The sequence below is a fragment of the Podarcis liolepis genome (genome assembly GCF_965112155.1).
Source record: "Podarcis liolepis genome assembly, chromosome: 2".
NCBI lineage: Eukaryota > Metazoa > Chordata > Lepidosauria > Squamata > Lacertidae > Podarcis > Podarcis liolepis.
This window is the reverse complement of record NC_139555.1, coordinates 119945027-119964250: the sequence shown is the minus strand read 5'-3', so window position 1 is coordinate 119964250 and position 19224 is coordinate 119945027. Positions and strand designations below refer to the sequence as shown.

General features: G+C 41.9%; 1 protein-coding gene across 1 annotated transcript; it reads right to left on the bottom strand.

Annotated features, from left to right (window-relative positions):
- Positions 1 to 211: 211 nt before the first annotated feature.
- LOC310700959 (vomeronasal type-2 receptor 26-like) lies at positions 212 to 12189 on the bottom strand (the record flags this gene model as incomplete). The annotated part of the gene is made up of 4 exons (XM_083490916.1): positions 212 to 1222; positions 1906 to 2032; positions 9665 to 9962; positions 11972 to 12189. The coding sequence occupies 4 exons, from the start codon at positions 12187 to 12189 to the stop codon at positions 318 to 320; spliced, it is 1548 nt and encodes a 515-aa protein (XP_083347042.1). The 3' UTR covers positions 212 to 317.
- Between the last annotated feature and the right edge of the window lie 7035 nt (positions 12190 to 19224).

The following is a 19224-nucleotide window of genomic DNA, read 5'->3' as shown; positions in this document are numbered from 1 at the left end:
TGTTAACTGTTCTTGAATCAAAAGATTTCACTACTGAATTCCACTTTTTTAGTCTATTTGTTTTAGCAGTCCTAATCAATTTTCATATTAAACAAATGTGCCAAAGAGTATGAATTTTAAGAGGAAGACACTCAACTTTCCAAGTTAAAATAGCACAATTAAAAATAAAATGTAAACATTTAGACACTTCTTAAAGGTTTGAAAAGTAACCATCAGAAAAGGAGCCATGCCTTTAAATCTAAGAAGCTACATTTGCAAGGCAAGTATGTCTTTTTCATCATTGCTGTGCAGGACAACAGTTGTCAAAAACCAGTAATTTAAGAACCAGCTTTTGTTGTCAGATGCTCCTTTGTGTTCAGATCAGGCCTGAGTACAATTATGTAGCACTTGGGAAAGAAGATGCAGCCCAGAAGCCCAGCACTGGAAGCCAAGATAGAGAAGATCTGCACAGCCACCATGTATTTCCCCTTTGTGCTCAGATAGGAGGGCACAAAGGAGACCCAAACACTGCAGAAGACCAGCATGCTGAAGGTGATCAGCTTGGCTTCATTGAAGGCCCCAGGCAGCTTCCTAGCTAAGAAAGCCACTGTGAAGCAGATGGAGGCCAGGAAGCCCATGTAGCCAAGGGCAGCGTAAAACATGGCAATAGACCCTTCATTGCACTGTAGGATGATCTCTTCAGCCTGGGAGCTCATGTCAGACTCTGGGATGGGTGGAGAGATTCCCAGCCAGATGGTGCAGATGACAACTTGGACACTGGAACAGGAAATGACAATGGAGTTGGCCAGACTCTTCCCCAGCCATCTCCTCATTGTGTTTCCTGGTTTTGTGGCCAGGAAGGCTAGCACCACAGTGATCGTTTTTGCCAACACAGAAGAGATGGCAACTGAGAAGATGATGCTGAAGGCTATTTGTCGGAGAAGACAGGTGGCTTTCCTTGGCCTGCCAATGAAGAGGAAGGAGGACAGAAAGGAAAGCAGGAGGGAAACAAGGAGGATATAGGAGAGGTTCCGATTGTTGGCTTTGACTATGGGAGTTTCTCGGAATATAATGAATATTCCAAGCACAACACACTTTGTTAAGGATAAGATTAGGGCAAAGGAAGCTAGGAAGATCCCTAAAGGTTCTTCATATGCCAGGAAGGTGATAGTCTTGGGGAGACATTGATCTCTGTCCTTGTTTGGATGCTGATCTTCTGGACACCTGGTGCAATGCTCTGCATCTGGAAAGAACACAAGGAATATCAACTTTACTGTACTGCTTTTTATTAACAAAAAGTAATACCAAAGTGGCCCCCACTAAGAGGAAACCTAACTATATTCAATAAAAATCACTGCATATAACCAGGGAGAGCATTTATTGGTATTAATAATATTAAGGGACAATGAAAACCTGAGGCATTTATTGGTATTAATGATATTACGGGACAGGAAAACCTGAGGCAACTGGTATATCGTCAATTGGTGGTAAAAACAATGGGGAGAGGATTCCACATACTAAGGGAACCACAATGCAGGAGGCCCTCACTAATATTTCTGACAGGAATAAAATAATGATAAACCATGGCGACCCATTTCCTCAAAGGATGTCAGTGTTAGGATTAGGGTCCTAAAATATTTGTGTCTGATAATCACCCCAGAGTTCATGGTGCCTCTTGTGCCAAGTTTGACTAACAGTAAAAGTGCTGTCAAATTACCACATCTCAGGATTTTCTCCCACTCTGTGTAGGCTTCTAATTGTCATTCAATGTGTCAATACAGCATATATGAACACCCAATGGGGAAAATGCCTAGTTGTGTTGTAGCAGTGCATCAGTTCAAAAACTCCCCTTTAATAGACTCTGGACACCAGAAAGGTCCTTTGTCCTCTTCCCCAAGGGCAGGTCTTTCTGCTGGTGTCACCCACCTTCCTGAGTGGCCATTGTTCCTTCCGCACAGGGAACGCAGTCATAGCAGCAGAGCAGCATTCCTTCCTGAACTACCTTGAAGAATCCAGGCTGGCAACTTTCCACACACCTGGAAGTAGGCAGGGGCTAAGGATAAAGGGGCATCAAGGAAAACGTGTTAAGACTGATGTGTTCAGGATGATAACCATGTATTACTCAATTAATTATCTTTGACCACATTTATATACCGCTTGATTGCAGGAAAACCTCTCATGAGAATGTTTCCCTGTTTGATCAAAACCCAAGATTCTTCCACTTCCCTTCCCCTGTTGCTCAGCTCTGTTTCAGCTTCCCCTCATAAAATGTCATGATCACTGTATTAATCAGAGGTAGCTGAACTGTTTTCACTTGAGGGCCATAGTGACCCAAGTGGAACCTTCTGTTGGTTTGGCCAAAGTTTCAAAGTGGGCATGATTGAGAACCACAGCTTTCAAACCTACTGCCACCAGTAGGTTGTCCCATTAGCTATTTCCCACTACATTATATTTCATAATAAGATTTAGTTAAAAAACCCCATATTTATATAAACATATTTGATCAGGAGGGAGGCATCACAAAGCCCTGTTTAGGGAAGCTTTTAATGTTTGATGTATCACAGTATTTTAATATTCTTTTGGAAGCCGCCCAGAGTGGCTGGGGAAACCCAGCCAGATGGACGGGGTATAAATAATAAATTATTATTATTATTATTATTATTATTATTATTATTATTATTATTATTATTATTATTATTATTTTAGCATCACAGCATTATTGCAGAAGACATACAGGAACACCGTAAAACCATTTTAGGAAATAATGCTTTTTTTTAAAAGGGGTGGTAGGTGCCACATAGAATTTGGGGGAAGGAGGTCCTGATATTAGCTGCCCCTGGTAGAAAAAATAATTAACTGGTAAAGTGGTTCCTCTCCCTACAACCTGTGTTTGAACTGGAGCTGGGACAGTGTTTTCCAAAAATATTTTTTCTTTCACTAAAAGGGTTAGAAAAGGATCTAAGTGCAAAAGTTGAGGGATGGTTAAATTTCCTTGAAAGCTTTCAGATTAGGAGGCCATCTCTTCTAGCAAACAAATCTTTCAACGTTTTTCTGGAAGTTGTTCCATAGAACATGGATTTACAGGAGCATTTCAGGAAATATTGCCAGCACTGAGGCTGCTATAAGCCACATTCTCCTACATATTTTAGATTTCTTATGATTTAAATATGGCAGGGGATGGGGAAAACCAGTGGCTACGTCTTCTAGTTACCAAAATAAGCAACCACCTTGAAATTGCACTCCCATAGTAGCTGATTCACACATATACAGAATTTCACAGGGACCCACAGGGATCTTCAAGAAATGCAAACAGCATTTGAAGGCAATGCAACACAAAACATGGCAACATGATTGGAACTTATCGGATGGGAAATCTAATAAAATAAGTTATTTCCCCCACCTGGTTGTGCCATTTGGGGGACACAGTGGCATTCTGGTCGATGTTGCACTTTAGGTCCAGGGATCTCTGTCTCTCGATGCTCCCAATCCTCTCTCTAAGGATGGACTGATTGGGAAACACCACCCAGTTCACAATGTCCAAGTCAGCTGTCAGGTCCCCCTTCTCATCCAAATACACTCCGTCCATTGAAGAATTATAAAATTGGGCGTCTCCCAGGAAAGGGTGGAGCTAGAATGGCAGAGAAAAGAGCCACATATAGAACAGGGGAAACAACACTGACTATTCAACTCTGAACATTTCATGCTTGGATGTGTTCTCATTTGGGATTGGCAACAGAGTGTCAGGGATTGGTTGGGCAGTCTGAGGAATTGTGGGAAGCTCCAGGCAGCGAACCCTCAAGGGAATCCCTATGGGAAGGCTCAGAGCCAGGGCATTGGTGATGGGATACTGAAGAAGATTTTGATGAGGGGCTGGAATGTGAAGGGGCAACAGGGTTTAGTGAGCAGGGGGAGTTGGTGACGGGAGCAGTTCAAACACTGAGACTGAAGCAGAAGAGAGGGGTCTGGAGGCTGCTGGAGAACCCAAGGACTGTTTGGGAATGATAGGGACAGAGGTATCTAAATTGTACAGAAACTGATTTATGTCTGCAACTACAGCAGTTACTCTCCTAAAAAAGAAATGAAGCAGAAGTCCCTGCAAAGGAAGAATGGATACAAAATATAATGGAATATGCAGAAATGGCGAAAGTTACCAGACAAATAAGAAATCATGATAACAAACTTTTTATAAAAGAACTTTGAAATGGTTTATTGAATATTTTCAGATTAATTGCAAACATCTAAAAACATTGACAGGATTATTGTAATAACCTGCAGATTCATAAGAATATATATTTAAAGTAGATAATTAAATGAGCAAATTTAATGAATTTGGATATGCAGATGATATAAAAAAGTAAATTTAAGGAACCGGAGAAAGAGGGGGGAGGAAGTCCAACTTTGCAATATTAAAATGATTGTAAAACTCATGAAATGTATAAATTAGAAAAGTATAAATAAAACTATAAAAAAGAAGAAAAGACCATTTGGGAAGTGTTGCTGAGTCATATGCTGTTTTCTTGAATAAATAGTTAAGAACTGCCTGCCTCTGTGTTCTGAGCTGCATGTGACTCCAATCTGGTACCAAAAGATGTATAATTAAGGTGCCAGACAAACCTTCCTGGAGACAGCATTCTCCAAACTGGGAGCTACTGCAGAAAATGCACATTCTTGTGTTGCCACCCTCCAGACTCCTCATGAAGGAGGCACATGAAGAAAGTCCTCAGATGATGACTGCAGTTATTATTTGCTCTGTCTAAAAAAAAATTTCAAGATACAGTATATAAAAATTTACTTTAATGTATATTAATGGGATCAGAAAACTAATACGCCACAAATATGACGAATGTCCCCATATATATATTGTAATGAGAATGGAACAAGAGGGAGATAGACTGAAATTGCAGAGTTTTGAGAAATTAAAAAAGGTGGAAAAATCAAAATTAGAAACAGAACTGCTAGAACCCAAAACTAAGATTTTGTCAAAGATGTATAACTTGCTGTTGAAATGGGATACACAGGATGAAACGGTGAAATCTGCTATGATTAAATGGGCAGAAGATGTTGGACATAACATAATGATGGCTGACTGGGAACAGTTATGGACCACAGGTATGAAATTCACAGCATGTAATGCCTTAAGAGAGAATATTATGAAAATGATATACAGGTGGTACATGACACCAGTCAAGCTTGCAAAAATCTATCATTTGCCCGATAATAAATGTTGGAAATGTAAAGAAACTGAAGGTACATTCTTTCACCTTTGGTGGACGTGCCCAAGGATTAAGGCTATCTGGGAGATGATTTATAATGAAATGAAAAGGGTATTTAAATATAGCTTTCTGAAGAAACCAGAGGCCTTTCTCCTGGGCATGGTCGGCCAAATGGTGCCAAAGAAGGACAGAACTTTTTTATGTATGCCACAACAGCAGCAAGAATACTTATTGCAAAGTATTGGAAGACACAAGATCTACCCACTCTGGAAGAGTGGCAGATGAAGGTGATGGACTACATGGAATTGGCGGAAATGACTGGCAGAATCCGAGACCAGGGAGAAGAGTCGGTGGAAGAAGATTGGAAGAAATTTAAAGACTATTTACAGAAATATTGCAAAATTAATGAATGTTAGAATGATGTCAGAATGAAGTTAAGTGGTTTAAGCAGCAATGTTATAAAGGTGTATGTAAAAATGGATTGTTAACAGGTGAGAATCCAAAGTTATAATATATTATGTTAAAGGACTAAGATAAAAACAAAGAGGGAAAGAAATTGCTGAATTAACTAACTGAATTGGAATACAAAAAAGGGAGGTGTGAGGAGGTCAGGGAAACAAGGAAATGAATGTAAGGTATGGAAAGACTGATGTATTTTTTAAAGTGTTTTTTATCTTTTTTGTATTTTGTATTTTTTCTTTTATTTTTACTTTTGTCTTTCTTTTTCTTCTTTTTTTTAATTCATGTAATTCTTTTGAAACCTTAATAAATATCATTATATATATATATATATATATGCAGGTTTTGGTGTCCTCGGGTGTCTTCCCGTGTAAAAGTTGGGGTGTCTAGGCGACATTTCGACGAGGTCTCACTCGTCATCTTCAGGCTGGTGCTTTCGGCTTCTTGTTACTGGAACAGAGCGGGATCTCAGTGTTTGAGTTCCTATAAATACTGTAGAGGGGTGTGGTGTATTGCCTCAAAAGTTCTGGGCAGAGGGGAAGTTCCCAGGCTAGTGTTCTTTTCTTCTTTTGTTCCTTAATTACTTGAGGGATATCTTGAGTGATTTCTTGAGTGATATTCTGAGTACCACTTAGGTGGGTCATTAGGTGTGGATTAGTTGCTAAAGCCTTCGTGTCTTGACCTCTTGAATTTGTGAAGAGTTTTTCTGGGAAGATGGCTGTACTGCATTTAGTTGTGCTCTGGCTTGGCTTCGTGTATAGGGGCGAGCTGTGGTTTTGTGCCCTGTGCCAGCCAGATCTGTGTAGGGATTGCAGGGGGGTGCAGCATCCGGAGGTGCCACTATGGTTTGGTTACTGGATGGTGTCTGTAATTTATCTGTGGAGAGGGTCTGGGTTTGGGTCTGGTGTGGTTGATTGGTGGTGGCGTTCTGTGTGCCTCTGGATCTGGTGTCGGTTTTTGTGGGGAGGGCTAATTTCCAGATGTCTGGCAGGCGGGACGTGTCGTCACGCTTGTTCATGTTGTGAGGGTGTTTCTCTATCTCGATGGCTTCCATGATTATTCTCTTGTGGTGATGTTCCATGTTAAAGAGCAATTTGGAATCTGCAAAATTAATTTCGTGTCCTGTTTCTTTCATGTGTTGGAAAAGAGAGGAAGATTTTTCTTCTTTTTTGACGGCATTCTTGTGTTCTGCGATACGTGCATTTATAAATAAATAAATAATGCACGTATCGCAGAATAAATGCACGTATCGCAGAACACAAGAATGCCGTCAAAAAAGAAGAAAAATCTTCCTCTCTTTTCCAACACATGAAAGAAACAGGACACGAAATTAATTTTGCAGATTCCAAATTGCTCTTTAACATGGAACATCACCACAAGAGAATAATCATGAGAATCATGAGAATAATCACAAGAGAATAATCATGGAAGCCATCGAGATAGAGAAACACCCTCACAACATGAACAAGCGTGACGACACGTCCCGCCTGCCAGACATCTGGAAATTAGCCCTCCCCACAAAAACCGACACCAGATCCAGAGGCACACAGAACGCATCTTCCCAGAAAAACTCTTCACAAATTCAAGAGGTCAAGACACGAAGGCTTTAGCAACTAATCCACACCTAATGACCCACCTAAGTGGTACTCAGAATATCACTCAAGAAATCACTCAAGATATCCCTCAAGTAATTAAGGAACAAAAGAAGAAAAGAACACTAGCCTGGGAACTTCCCCTCTGCCCAGAACTTTTGAGGCAATACACCACACCCCTCTACAGTATTTATAGGAACTCAAACACTGAGATCCCGCTCTGTTCCAGTAACAAGAAGCCGAAAGCACCAGCCCGAAGATGACGAGTGAGACCTCGTCGAAACGTCGCCTAGACACCCCAACTTTTACACGGGAAGACACCCGAGGACACCAAAACCTGCATTCCTGTACCCGTGAAAATCTACGAAAACATATATATATATACACACACACACACACACACACACACACACACACACACACATATATATATATATATATATATATATATATATGTATATATATTGTAATGAGAAGACTATTTACTCAGGCACTTAATACAGGCTACAGCAACACACTTCAAGGCAAAGAGGAGGTTCAGCCAGTGATGGGAACTGTTACCAGAGAAACTACCATCTGAGAGGAGGTAAATGGATCCAATTCAGGGCACTTCACAAAGGGGTTTTCAAAACTTCACCTCCCCAATACATTCCCAGACAATCTTCAAGGCAACCATTCAGGAATTGTACAACTGATTGTTGTGTTTGGCAGTGATTAGGGGTTAGGGGTCGTGCTCCAAATGGGACACTGCAGCCAAAGGGGAGGGGTTGGAGTCCATTACCAGAGGGGGAGTGTCCTCTGAGGGACTTTTGTGTATGGGGGGGGGGGCACAAAGAGGATACAATTCAGGGCACTTCAAAAAGCAGTTTGATAAATTTCACCCACTACATTCCCCAAGTTCTCAGGCCTTCTCCAAGATGATAATTCTGGACCGTCATATTTGGCAGAGATGTCAGTGATGGGAAAGGAAATACCTGCCATGGCTGCAACCTTTGAACTTCCAGACTGTCCTTCAACCTCCACTTTGATCTGGACAAGTACGCAGCATTTAAGGAACGGGCCACAGCTTGGACAGTGCTGTAAATCCTGTAGCTGTTTAGAGATAAGAGTCTTTCCAGATGGTCTTGGGGCAGCATCTCCAGTTCTTCTCTTTCTCTGCATCTTGTCCATCTTTTCACTGACAATGGATGCTCTGTATAGGAACAAGTAAAAGCTTCCTCCCAAAACTTCTGAAGTGCAAAGTAAAAGGCATCAATATTATCATATTTTGCCCATTTATTTGTCCCAATAGAGAATGAAAGAATACTGTGGAAATGACTGTGGGTTAATTCTACACTCAAATCCCACATAGATGTTGTGATCAAGACTTCCCCTGCAGTGGATTTGCCCTGCAATTCAAATATTAATTCTGCAAGTTTTATTCCCATCAAGAAATAAGTAGTTTCTACATAATAAAAAAATACATGGACTTGTCCCCACCTTTCAAATTGAGGAATTTTGAGTCTCAAACTTAATCCATTCAATTGTGGAATGCTTAGTGAGATGGCAACACAAATTCCACTCTCTAATAGCACAGGTGTCAATGTCTTCATGAACTTCTCTCCATTTTCAGTGTCTGGAGCAATGAGACCAATGAACGTCCATCTGAAGTGATGGAGCAACTTGACAATCGCTGGGTAAACGGCCTCTTCTTTGGGGACCGTCCGATAGAAAAAGGGGAACTGCCTCTTGTCATTCAGAACATGGGAACCAAAAGCATAGTTGACCTGGCAAGAAAAGAAGAACTGTTGGCTTGCGATGTTTGGGATCAAAGCTGAAATAATTCTTACCCCCAATAACATATATCTGTTTTGTAAAGACACACTTTTTGCCCAAATTTTCCTTGGCACATAAGACTCGATCCCATTTTTATGTTTATGTATTCCCTCAGTTCCTGTTTTCATCTTTTTAAATATGCTTTTATCCTTCTAATTTAATCGTATTATACAATACATATGTTTCAACAATTTTGTTACTGTTTTATATTGTGGACTGCTAAAAGGTTTTTTATTTATTGAGTGAGTTATAAATGTTTTCAATTAATAAACAAAATATCACGGTTTCTCTCAGGGGAAACTTAGCTGCTTTATCCCATTTTTATTGGCATGGCCACTAATACAAGTGAAGTTCCCTTCCTTCCCATTTTATATGCACACACACACACACACACACACACACACACACACACACCAATATTTGACACAAATGGAAGGGAGGAAAGACAGGTTGTATCAACAAGAGCACAGCAATTCATCTGACCATTCCTTATCTCCTTTCTTCAATCCCTTGACTTCCTATGTCTTCCTCATTCTGAGTTGACACTACACAACACTTACATGGCTGAGAACCTCAGTCAGATGATCCCACCATCTCCATTCCTACCTGTGGCATTTTATAGATGCCCAACATGCTTGAAATCTGGATGGAGTTCTCAGAGTCAGAGTCAGCCCCTTCAAGAACAGCAATCAAGTTATTTTGTCCTCCGCAGTTGTAGTTTGGAACATTCGCCTGCCTAGAAGAGACCAGGTCTACTGAAGCTTCATACGTTATCCTTCCATGAAAAAAGGTCTCATAGATATTGTAGCCCAGAGTGATGTTGGGCAAGAGCCTGGGATTCTGGTTAATGTCTTGAATGGCAAAGAAGAAGGACAGGGGCAGCCAGTACCTTGTTCTTGCTTTCCTGCAAAAATGCACATATCAGATCCTATCCTCCAGCATTCAGTGAATATATCACTTCCAACTCTTGCTTTTTTTGGACAAGCTTCTAAGGATAATATAAAGTCCTGGATCCAATTTCTAGAATTTAATCATGCTAACACTGATCCAGATTCAGAAGTTTGACAGCCAATCCCCACTTGATGATGCTTGAGTGGTGGGAATGCCTAGTTCAATAATACCCATTATCCCTTGGAAAACAAAACTAAGGTAGAGGGAATTTTTCATGATGGAATCAGACATGCAGAGACTTTCAAAGAACCATAGGAGATAAAAGTTTTTTTAGGAAAAGAGGATACCTTCTATCATATGTGGTGGTCTTGTGGGGTGGTAAAAGCTTACTGCGAAATGATACATAATGAGTTAAAGAAAATGTTTAAAAAGAACCTTTGTTAAAAAACCAGAAGCTTTTCTGTTAGGTATAATAGGTGAAGAGATACTGTAAGAAGATAAAAGACTCTTTATGTCTGCAACGACGGCAGCAAGAATGCTTCTAGCCCATAGATGGAAGGAGGGAGACGTGCTGACCAGAGAAGAATGCCATACTAAATTGATGGAGTACGCAGAAATGGCGAGACTGACGGGAAAGATCAGAAAGCAGGAAGATCAAGTATTTCTTAAAAGAATGGAATAAATTTTCAATAAAATTAAAAGACCACTGCAAGCAGTTAAAATCATTGGCAGGGATACAATGACACTGGTAATGTGAAACGAACTTTGGTAACTATGGATACATAACAGATAGGTAATGGTAAAAGAGGCAGAAAGAGATTAAAAATACATTTATTTGACTAGGAGCCCATGGAAGGAGGGACGAAGGTTTGAAAGAACCTTTTATTTTAATGTTTTGAAATGTTGTAAGTTAAAATGTATAAAATTATGTAAAAGCAATAAAAATCACAACTAACCCCACCCTAGAATTTCCAGGTTAATAAAACAAAAACATCAAGTTTTAAAAAGCAAAAATGAAAAGAAAAGTCACTGGTGCTGAGTCTGTGTCTGAGTGATGTCCTTTCACAGCAGCCTTGCTCTTCATAGCATTCATATTGTTGCTTCAGATGCACCCAAGTTTTCTTCCCTGAATGGAAATTCCTGGAATTTTGCTACTTTTTAAAAAACAAATTGTTTCTCTCTCTCTCTCTCTCTCTCTCTCTCTCTCTCTCTCTCTCTCTCTCTATATATATATATATATATATATATATATATATATATATACACACAGGCTGACGTTTAGTAGAAATCTGACAGCATTAGCCCTCTGGCTGATCTTGCTCCACCATTCATTTTTGGAGGTAGGGACCCAGGTCCTTCAACATCTCCCTTGAAATCCAAGAGCTTTCTGACCCTTTCCTCAAACTGTTTCCAGAACTACAACTTACAGCTTCCTGACAGAAATTCTGGTGGCGGTGGAGGAGGAAACTCAGCTCCTTCCCCTTCCACAGGAGCCCATCCATGGACAGATCTCTGCTTAGCAAAAGCAGCAGAGGTGGGCAAGTCTGCCAGAGAAATGAAGGTGACCTTTCTGTAGTTTCCCCATTTCCATGCTTTCCTATTTTTACTTTGTAGTGTCATAAGATTGGAGGGTTCCTTTGGAACATATCTTTTGAAACCTTCCCTACCTGTGGTTTGTTGCTGGATGCAAATAATCAGTACAAATGCGCAATAGAAAGTAAATAGAAAAATAATCAGACTGAATGCTCAGTATAGAGGAAATCTAGAAGATATTTACAACGGTTTCCTTCAGATATTTCAGGCTACCGTGTTGCTGAAGTTTGTAGTAGATTTGATTGCAATTTAGGGGGCTGGACAACGAAGAGCAGCAATGCAGAAGGTGCCCTGGTCATTTCCACTTACGAAGCCAGGAATGAAGCCCTTTCGCCACAGGCCTCTGAGTAGGAGAGAGCCTGGGAATTGGGACTCATGAATTTGGTAGCAAAAGGAACATCTCTAACCCCATTCCATAAAATGACTTACAGTTTAAAGCTGGTAGAAGGAGACTCCTTGAAAGTGTGTGGAATAAATATAGCCATTGTGGCAGAGATGACCCCACCAATGAGGTGGTCTCCTGGTCTGGAATAACTGAATGGGTCTAGCTCATCTCTCTCCAGAGTCAAGGGGCATTTCACCTTCACTCCACATTCCACATAAGGCAGAAGCAGCAGCAACAGCGGCAGCAGCAGTAGCAATCCCATTCTGGAACAGCTCCCTTCCTTGTGACTGCTCATCTCAGAGAATTACTTGATGAAGCCAAACTCTTTTGCTTTCCTAATGTGGATGGAGCTTCAGATTTGAAGGGGATATAAGTCAACCTCACACCTTCATCGTCCAATTCACCTGACCTAAATTCCTACCCAAACTCTCATTGGAACAAAAGGCATTTATACGCCAGTCTTTTCCAAATGCAAGATGTTGCCTCATATTGCTCTTGATTCTCATGTTTACTTCAGTGCACTCAACTGCACTTCGTGGAGAAGTCTCTGGAGCTCAGTTGAGAAGATAGAAGAAAATCACTATGATTTTGATAATTACAAAGGAAAGAAGCAGCAGCTCTACAACATCCTGAACAGTTTATGAATATTCATGTGCAGGGGTAGTAGTTGGGGAAAACATGTTTGTGAAAACTTCCAGATCTAGCTCCCAACTCTGAGATGCCAGACCCTCCTCACTTGAACTGCTAGTCACTTTGGGGCAGGCCAGGCCTAACTGCCTTACACTTGACATGTTCTTGGAAGGAGGGCTGCCCTCTCACAGGGAAGCTGGGGGGGAAATTCATTGCAATTCAGTATGTTTTCTGAGCAGACAAGACAATGCTCCCATAACTTCACTTCCTTATTCTCACTCAGCTGAGCAGCTCTCCTCCGTGTAAATACTACCTGAGAAGCAGCTCATCAAAGGCTTGGAGGAGAAGGAGGAGAGAGGGGTGTGGCTGGTTAAAGGAAACCCCTTCAGGAGTGCTGAATTAATTTTGTATTCCAAACATGTCTGAAAGTGAAGCATGGCATGGGGAATGTCACACTCCAAGTCTGGGCTCTGGAAAGGGAATGTGGAAACCAACACAAAGAACTTTTTTTTTACAAGTAAAAAAGCATCACATTACCAAATACATAACCATATAAAGAGATTTCTCTGAATCTTGATACTTTCCCCCATCCCCGCTTCTCTATCTTGGCGTCCAGTGCTGGGCTTCTGGGCTGCATCTTCTTTCCCAAGTGCTACATCATTGTACTCAGGCCTGATCTGAACACAAAGGAGCATCTGACAACAAAAGCTGGTTCTTAAATGACTCATTTTTGACAACTGTTTTCCAGCACAGCTATGATGAAAAAGACATACTTGCCTTGCAAATGTTGGTTTAGATTTAAAGGCATGTTTATGGCTCCATTTCTGATGGGCTTCTGGGCTGCATCTTCATTCCCAAGTGCTACATTATTATACTGAGGCCAGATCTGAACATGAGAGAGCAACTGACAAGAAAAAACTAAACATGACCTTTGACACTTAACTCTAAGGATATCATAGAATCAAGGAAATAGTTAAAAAGTCTGATGGGAATCTACACATTTATGAAGAGTTTGTAGAAGAGAAATATTTTCCGCTAATGAGTCTTGGTGAGATGCAAAACTGCAACAAGAGAAGTTAGTACATGGAAGGACATTATTGGAAATTTTGGTTTTGTACAGGACAGGACAGTGACATTGATTTTAGGTAGTCAGGGAGGAGATGGGTGGTTTTTTGAGAAGTTAAGTTGTCAGACTCAGACATGAAGAAAGGGGAACTTTACCTCATGTAAGCAGGGCTTTTTTCATCTGGAACTCACAGGAACTCAGTTCTGGCACCTCTCAGGTGGGCACCATTGCTATTCTGAGAAACAGGGTGAGTTCCAGCACCTCTCTTTCTAGAAAAATAGCACTGCATGTAGACATGTCCTGGTATTTATGCTAACCAAAGGGGATGTGAACAATTTGACATCAGAAACAATGCTTGGCAAAAGCAAAGGGAAAGTATAGGAGCTGGTGTTTTCATGCCAAGAGGTTGTCTCCTCCTCCGAAATAGCTACATCTGGACAGAACCAGCCTCTCTGAAAATGTATTTGCTGTTTTGCATGTGTCAGTTTATATTATCTCTGTTGCTCTTACCTTCAGATTTCTTGTCTATATTAGGGATTCAGATTCCTGAAATAAAATCTCCTTTTATCACCTATTTCTGGTGTCTTCCTGTATGCTCCTAACAGTTGGCAAACCCCTCACCAGTCTACAACCAGTTTAGAATCTTTATGATCAGTGGAAGAAACTGTCTGCAGCCAGAAATCTCAGTTTGATTATGTGCCAACACAAATGACACTTCTTTTTTGCTAGTATGTATGTATGCATGCAAGGGATGCAGGTGGCGCTGTGGGTTAAACCACAGAGCCTAGGACTTGCCGACCAGAAGGTCGGCAGTTCAAATCCCCGCGAGGGGATGAGCTCCCATTGCTCGGTCTCTGCTCCTGCCAACCTAGCAGAAGAAGAAGAAGAAGAAGAAGAAGAGTTTGGATTTGATATCCTGCCTTTCACTCCCTTTAAGGAGTCTCAAAGCGGCTAACATTCTCCTTTCCCTTCCTCCCCCACAACAAACACTCTGTGAGGTGAGTGGGGCTGAGAGACTTCAAAGAAGTGTGACTGGCCCAAGGTCACCCAGCAGCTGCATGTGGAGGAGCGGAGACGCGAACCCGGTTCCCCAGATTAGGAGTCTACCACTCTTAACCACTACACCACACTGGCTCTCGTTCGAAAGAATGTCAAAGTGCAAGTAGATAAATAGGTACCACTCCAGTGGGAAGGTAAACGACGTTTCCGTGCGCTGCTTTGGTTCGCCAGAAGCGGCTTAGTCATGCTGCCCACATGACCCAGAAGATGTACGCCAGCTCCCTCAGCCAATAAAGCAAGATGAGCACCGCAACCCCAGAGTCGGCCACGACTGGACCTAATGGTCAGGGGTCCCTTTACGTTTACCTTATGTATGTATGCAGACACCGACAGTCAAAGCATCAAATTCCGGACTTCCGGGTTGACGCGATCTGGAAATGGCGGATTCCCTCCGAGCTCCGGAGGGAATCGGCTCCACTGAGGATGGGTCTTTGCCGCGCCGGCGACGCGGGGACCCTTAAAAACCGCAGGCGCGGAAGCCTGCGGACTGAAGACTCGGCGGGTGCCTTAAGCGCCCCCCCTGATTCGCAAAGAGCCTTTTTAAAGGCTGCGGAGGGGATACGGGGGTGGCGTGGCACTGAGAGTCGATCGCTACCTCGGTGGAGTGAAGCCGCGAGCCATAACCAGAGAGCGCCGACTTTCTTCCTTGAAAATCTGGACTGAAAGAACTACCCGTGAGTAAGACGGATTGGGACTTTAAAATTTTTTACCCTGAATTAGAGACGACCGGGGGGTGTGCTAAAAGGAAGTCCGCACCCCCCCCCTTGCAGAAGATCTAAGCAACGACATAAGAGCTAAGCTGGAGAGCCTACCCTTGGTGGGGTGAGTTAAAAAGGACATTAACTTTCAAGATTTTGCTAAGGGAAATTTTATGCCGGAGAGTGGAGTTTCAGAAGCCTTCTTTTTGTTTTAAACTACCCCCCCTCCCGGGCTCGGGAACGTCCTGCCTTTGTGCCTGTGTAAGAGCCGCGGAGTTTGACAGCTGTCAAAGCTGTCAAACGGGCAATTTAAAGCGGAAAAATTGTTGTTTAAGATCCCTCTGGACTAAGACAAGCTACAATTGAATCAAAATTGTTGGAAACAAAGTGATAATAAGAAGCTAAAGGGTTGTTGAGCAAAAGATTAACAAGTAACCAGATTCCCCCTAGGGGGAACTCTGTGAAATTACAATGGATACAATGGCTGTGGATGGAAAGTTACTAGCCGAAATCGAAAGGATGTTTCAGTTGGTGGGAACCTTACAAGAGCAGAGCTTGGCCATGAATAAACAACTTGTGACTATGACCTTGGGAACAGGCAACTCTGCTGTTTGTGTTGAAGACCTGAATGAGAAAGAATCCACAGCTGAAGGGGAAACAATATTTTCAGAGGTGGAAGAGACTAAACAAGAAAAAGAGAAAGTAACTTTGGGAAGCAACATCCAAAAGCTGACATCTGTGGAATACAAGCAAGGAGACTTTGAGAACACACCTACCACAAGTCTGCGAAAGATGCAGAAGAAGGAGGAGGAGGCCCTGGGACAATATGGAATACAGGAACTTAAAACAAAGAGACATGGATGGGGCCTCCGTTTGGACATTGGTTCTGAGGATACAGGCTTTGTGGAATTTTTCCAGCAGTTGATTACAAATCTCCTTGTGGGAAGAGAATATACTTGGATGCTGAAAGAGCTTTTTCCAGACTCGACGACTGACATAAAGGACTACCAACAAGACCGGCGGAGAGGGACTGAAAGAGACTTGAAAGCCTCGGACGTGAGAAACCCAGGCTGAGAATCTCGATTTTGGACTTTCATTGGGAAGGGACAAAAACCGGGGATGGGAGGGAGGGAAGAGGAGATTCTCAGGAACTCTTAAGACTTTAAGGTTTGGTTAATATGACTTCTAATTAGGACAAAATGAGAAATCGATGGAAGAGAACTTAAGTCCAACTTAGGAATATCAATTTTAATTATAAAAGAGGTACTAAGAAGAATAAGATGGTTAAGAGGAGAAATACCAACTTGCTGATATAATTTTGGGAATTGGGATGCACGAGGGGGGGGTGGGGGGAAGTCAGGGAACAAGGTGATGAAACGAGGATTGGCTGAATTTATACATGTCTTGTTATGTGTTATTTCTTTGTGTGTGTTTTGTCTTTATAAAAGTGGAAAACCCAATAAAAATTTAAAAAAAAACAACAACAAAGCATCAAATTCCCCCTTTGAACTGAATGCTTTTTTTAATGCTTTATTTTTGCAATTGTCCTCAGTGGCAATGGATTTAAGTTCTTCCATTAAATAAAAAATTGTATAGACCAGGCATGTCCAACTTCAAGTAAGCTGTGATCTACTATCCATTATCAAAAACTGGCAGTGATCTACCACACTCTCCCATTGTCATTCTTCAACTTAAAAATATTATATTTGCCTGAGGTTATGACAAAAATAATAACGAATGATAGTCACTTCCATAAAACCTGAAAAGTTCATCATAAATCAATATATTTTAAAAAAATACATAATCAGAACATGATGCACCGATTGTTGTTTACAAAAGCTCATGCCATAATAAACGTGTTAAGTCTTTAAAGAACCTCAGGACTCTTGCTGTTTTTCTAATGAGTCAGGGGCACATGTCAACCACAATGGTTTCCCCCATAGTTTGAAACAGAAATTGGGCAAACTGAGCTGCAGTTGACAGCCTTCAAGCACCATCTTAAGAACTGGATGAAACCTGTAGAAGCCCTTTCCCCTAGATCCAACCTACCACTTCCATTTGAGTAAACTTAAACCAGCCCTTTCTCTCTCTGAGGAGCTAGTCTCTCTCTGTCTCTCACGGCATGCTGGGAATTGTAGTCCTGCCTGGCCTCTCCTTCTGCATATGCCTCTGCCCTCCTCCTCACCGCTCCTGCCTCCAGCTCGCTTCTCCTTCTGCCGTTGTTGCAGAGACTAAACTTTTACCACATATAATTATCAAAATCATAGTAATTTATTCTTCAGAAAACCCAAGAGATATTTCTGGACATGACCTAAGCATCAGAATTAACAAGAGCAAGGTGTTATTCATTGTACTCTGCCTGAAAAACAATTTGGTGCAGATAATATTTCCTGTGTTGGAGTCAGACAGAGCTGAGATTCAGAGCAGGTAAAGGATGGGATGGGAGCAGGAGAAGGCTACATGACATTTAATTCTGCCTTAGCTGAACTCCACCCAGACTGGGAGAGCCACTGCAGCTTGGGTCTTGCAAGAGCTTTTGACTTCTGCTGTGTTGGCTCTGGAGGTGAGATGTAGAAGGCAGAGGCAGAATGAGATCCCTGCTGCTTCTGTTGCTGCTTCTGCTGCTAATGATGTCCCATGGAGTCTATGGGAACCTGAAGGCCAAATGCCCCTTGAATCTGATCAGGGATCAGAATAAAGCACGCAGTTGCAACCGGCCTGGAAACTTCTTTATTAGTGGGATCATACCTTCAAAATACATTATTGAGCAACTTCCATATGTTTCCAACCTCTGCTTACAAAACATCCAAGGAAGGAGGGTCCACAACCTCCTGAGGGAAGCGGTTCGAGTTGCTTAGAGTGAAACAGTTGCTTAGAGTGGCCACAATCTGGCCCCCCAAATGTTTGTTGTGAGACCCTAAAATATTCAGGTTGGGGAATCCTATAGATAAACATGATCCAAAGTGTGGGCATGGCTTCCGGTGAAAATGAAGGCAGGAACCAATCACTTCTCATTTGTGGTGTAGGGTGTATATTCTGTACTTCTTACCAGCTGAAACTGTAAGAAAGGTCTTCCAAATGACCAGGAAGCTGCCTGGGGCCTCCAGTGAAGCCAAGCCTATGACCTTCAGCATGCTGGTCTTCTGCAGTGTTTGGGTCCTTTAGTCACATCCCTTGGAATATTCCCTTTCCAGTTCTCTTCCCAAGATGACCCCTACTCTCACCAGTCATCAAATGTGCATGTCTCTTGACCCACTTGCAGGGTACCCCAAATAGTGTGATGTTGTTTCTACCCTTCACAATGCAGGTTCCCCCCACCTGTTATCTATGGATTAAATGTCTCTGTGTGTTTATTTTAACAGTTTTGCCCTGCCCCTTATGTGCCAGAGGGCAGCTGGAGCTGATCTTGGGTGGATTCCCTTCCACTGTGACAAGTTCTGCCATATCTAAGAAGTCAGGAGACAGAGCTTCATCTACGGAGAATCTGAGCCAGCCCAGATTTCCTCCACTCATCATCATGGTAATGGAAAAGCAGTAGCATGAAATTGAGCCAGAGTCAATTAGGAGCTCATGCTGGAGATAGTCTGCATTTTTTTAAAAGGAGCTGACAGTGGCCTTGAGAGTAGAGAGGCTGTACTTCACATGTTACCTCTGCTCAAAGAAGTTTTAGAATATATGGCAAAGCCTGCAAAATAGATGCAAAGCAAATGGGATGAGTGGGAGTACAATAAGCAGTTATCTCAAGTCACTATCAAAGGGCTTTTGGCTCTCTGGTAAAAATGATCTTCCGTTCTTCTGCCTCAAAGCTTGCTGACATAGTTCCCAACAGAAATGAAGGGGGGAA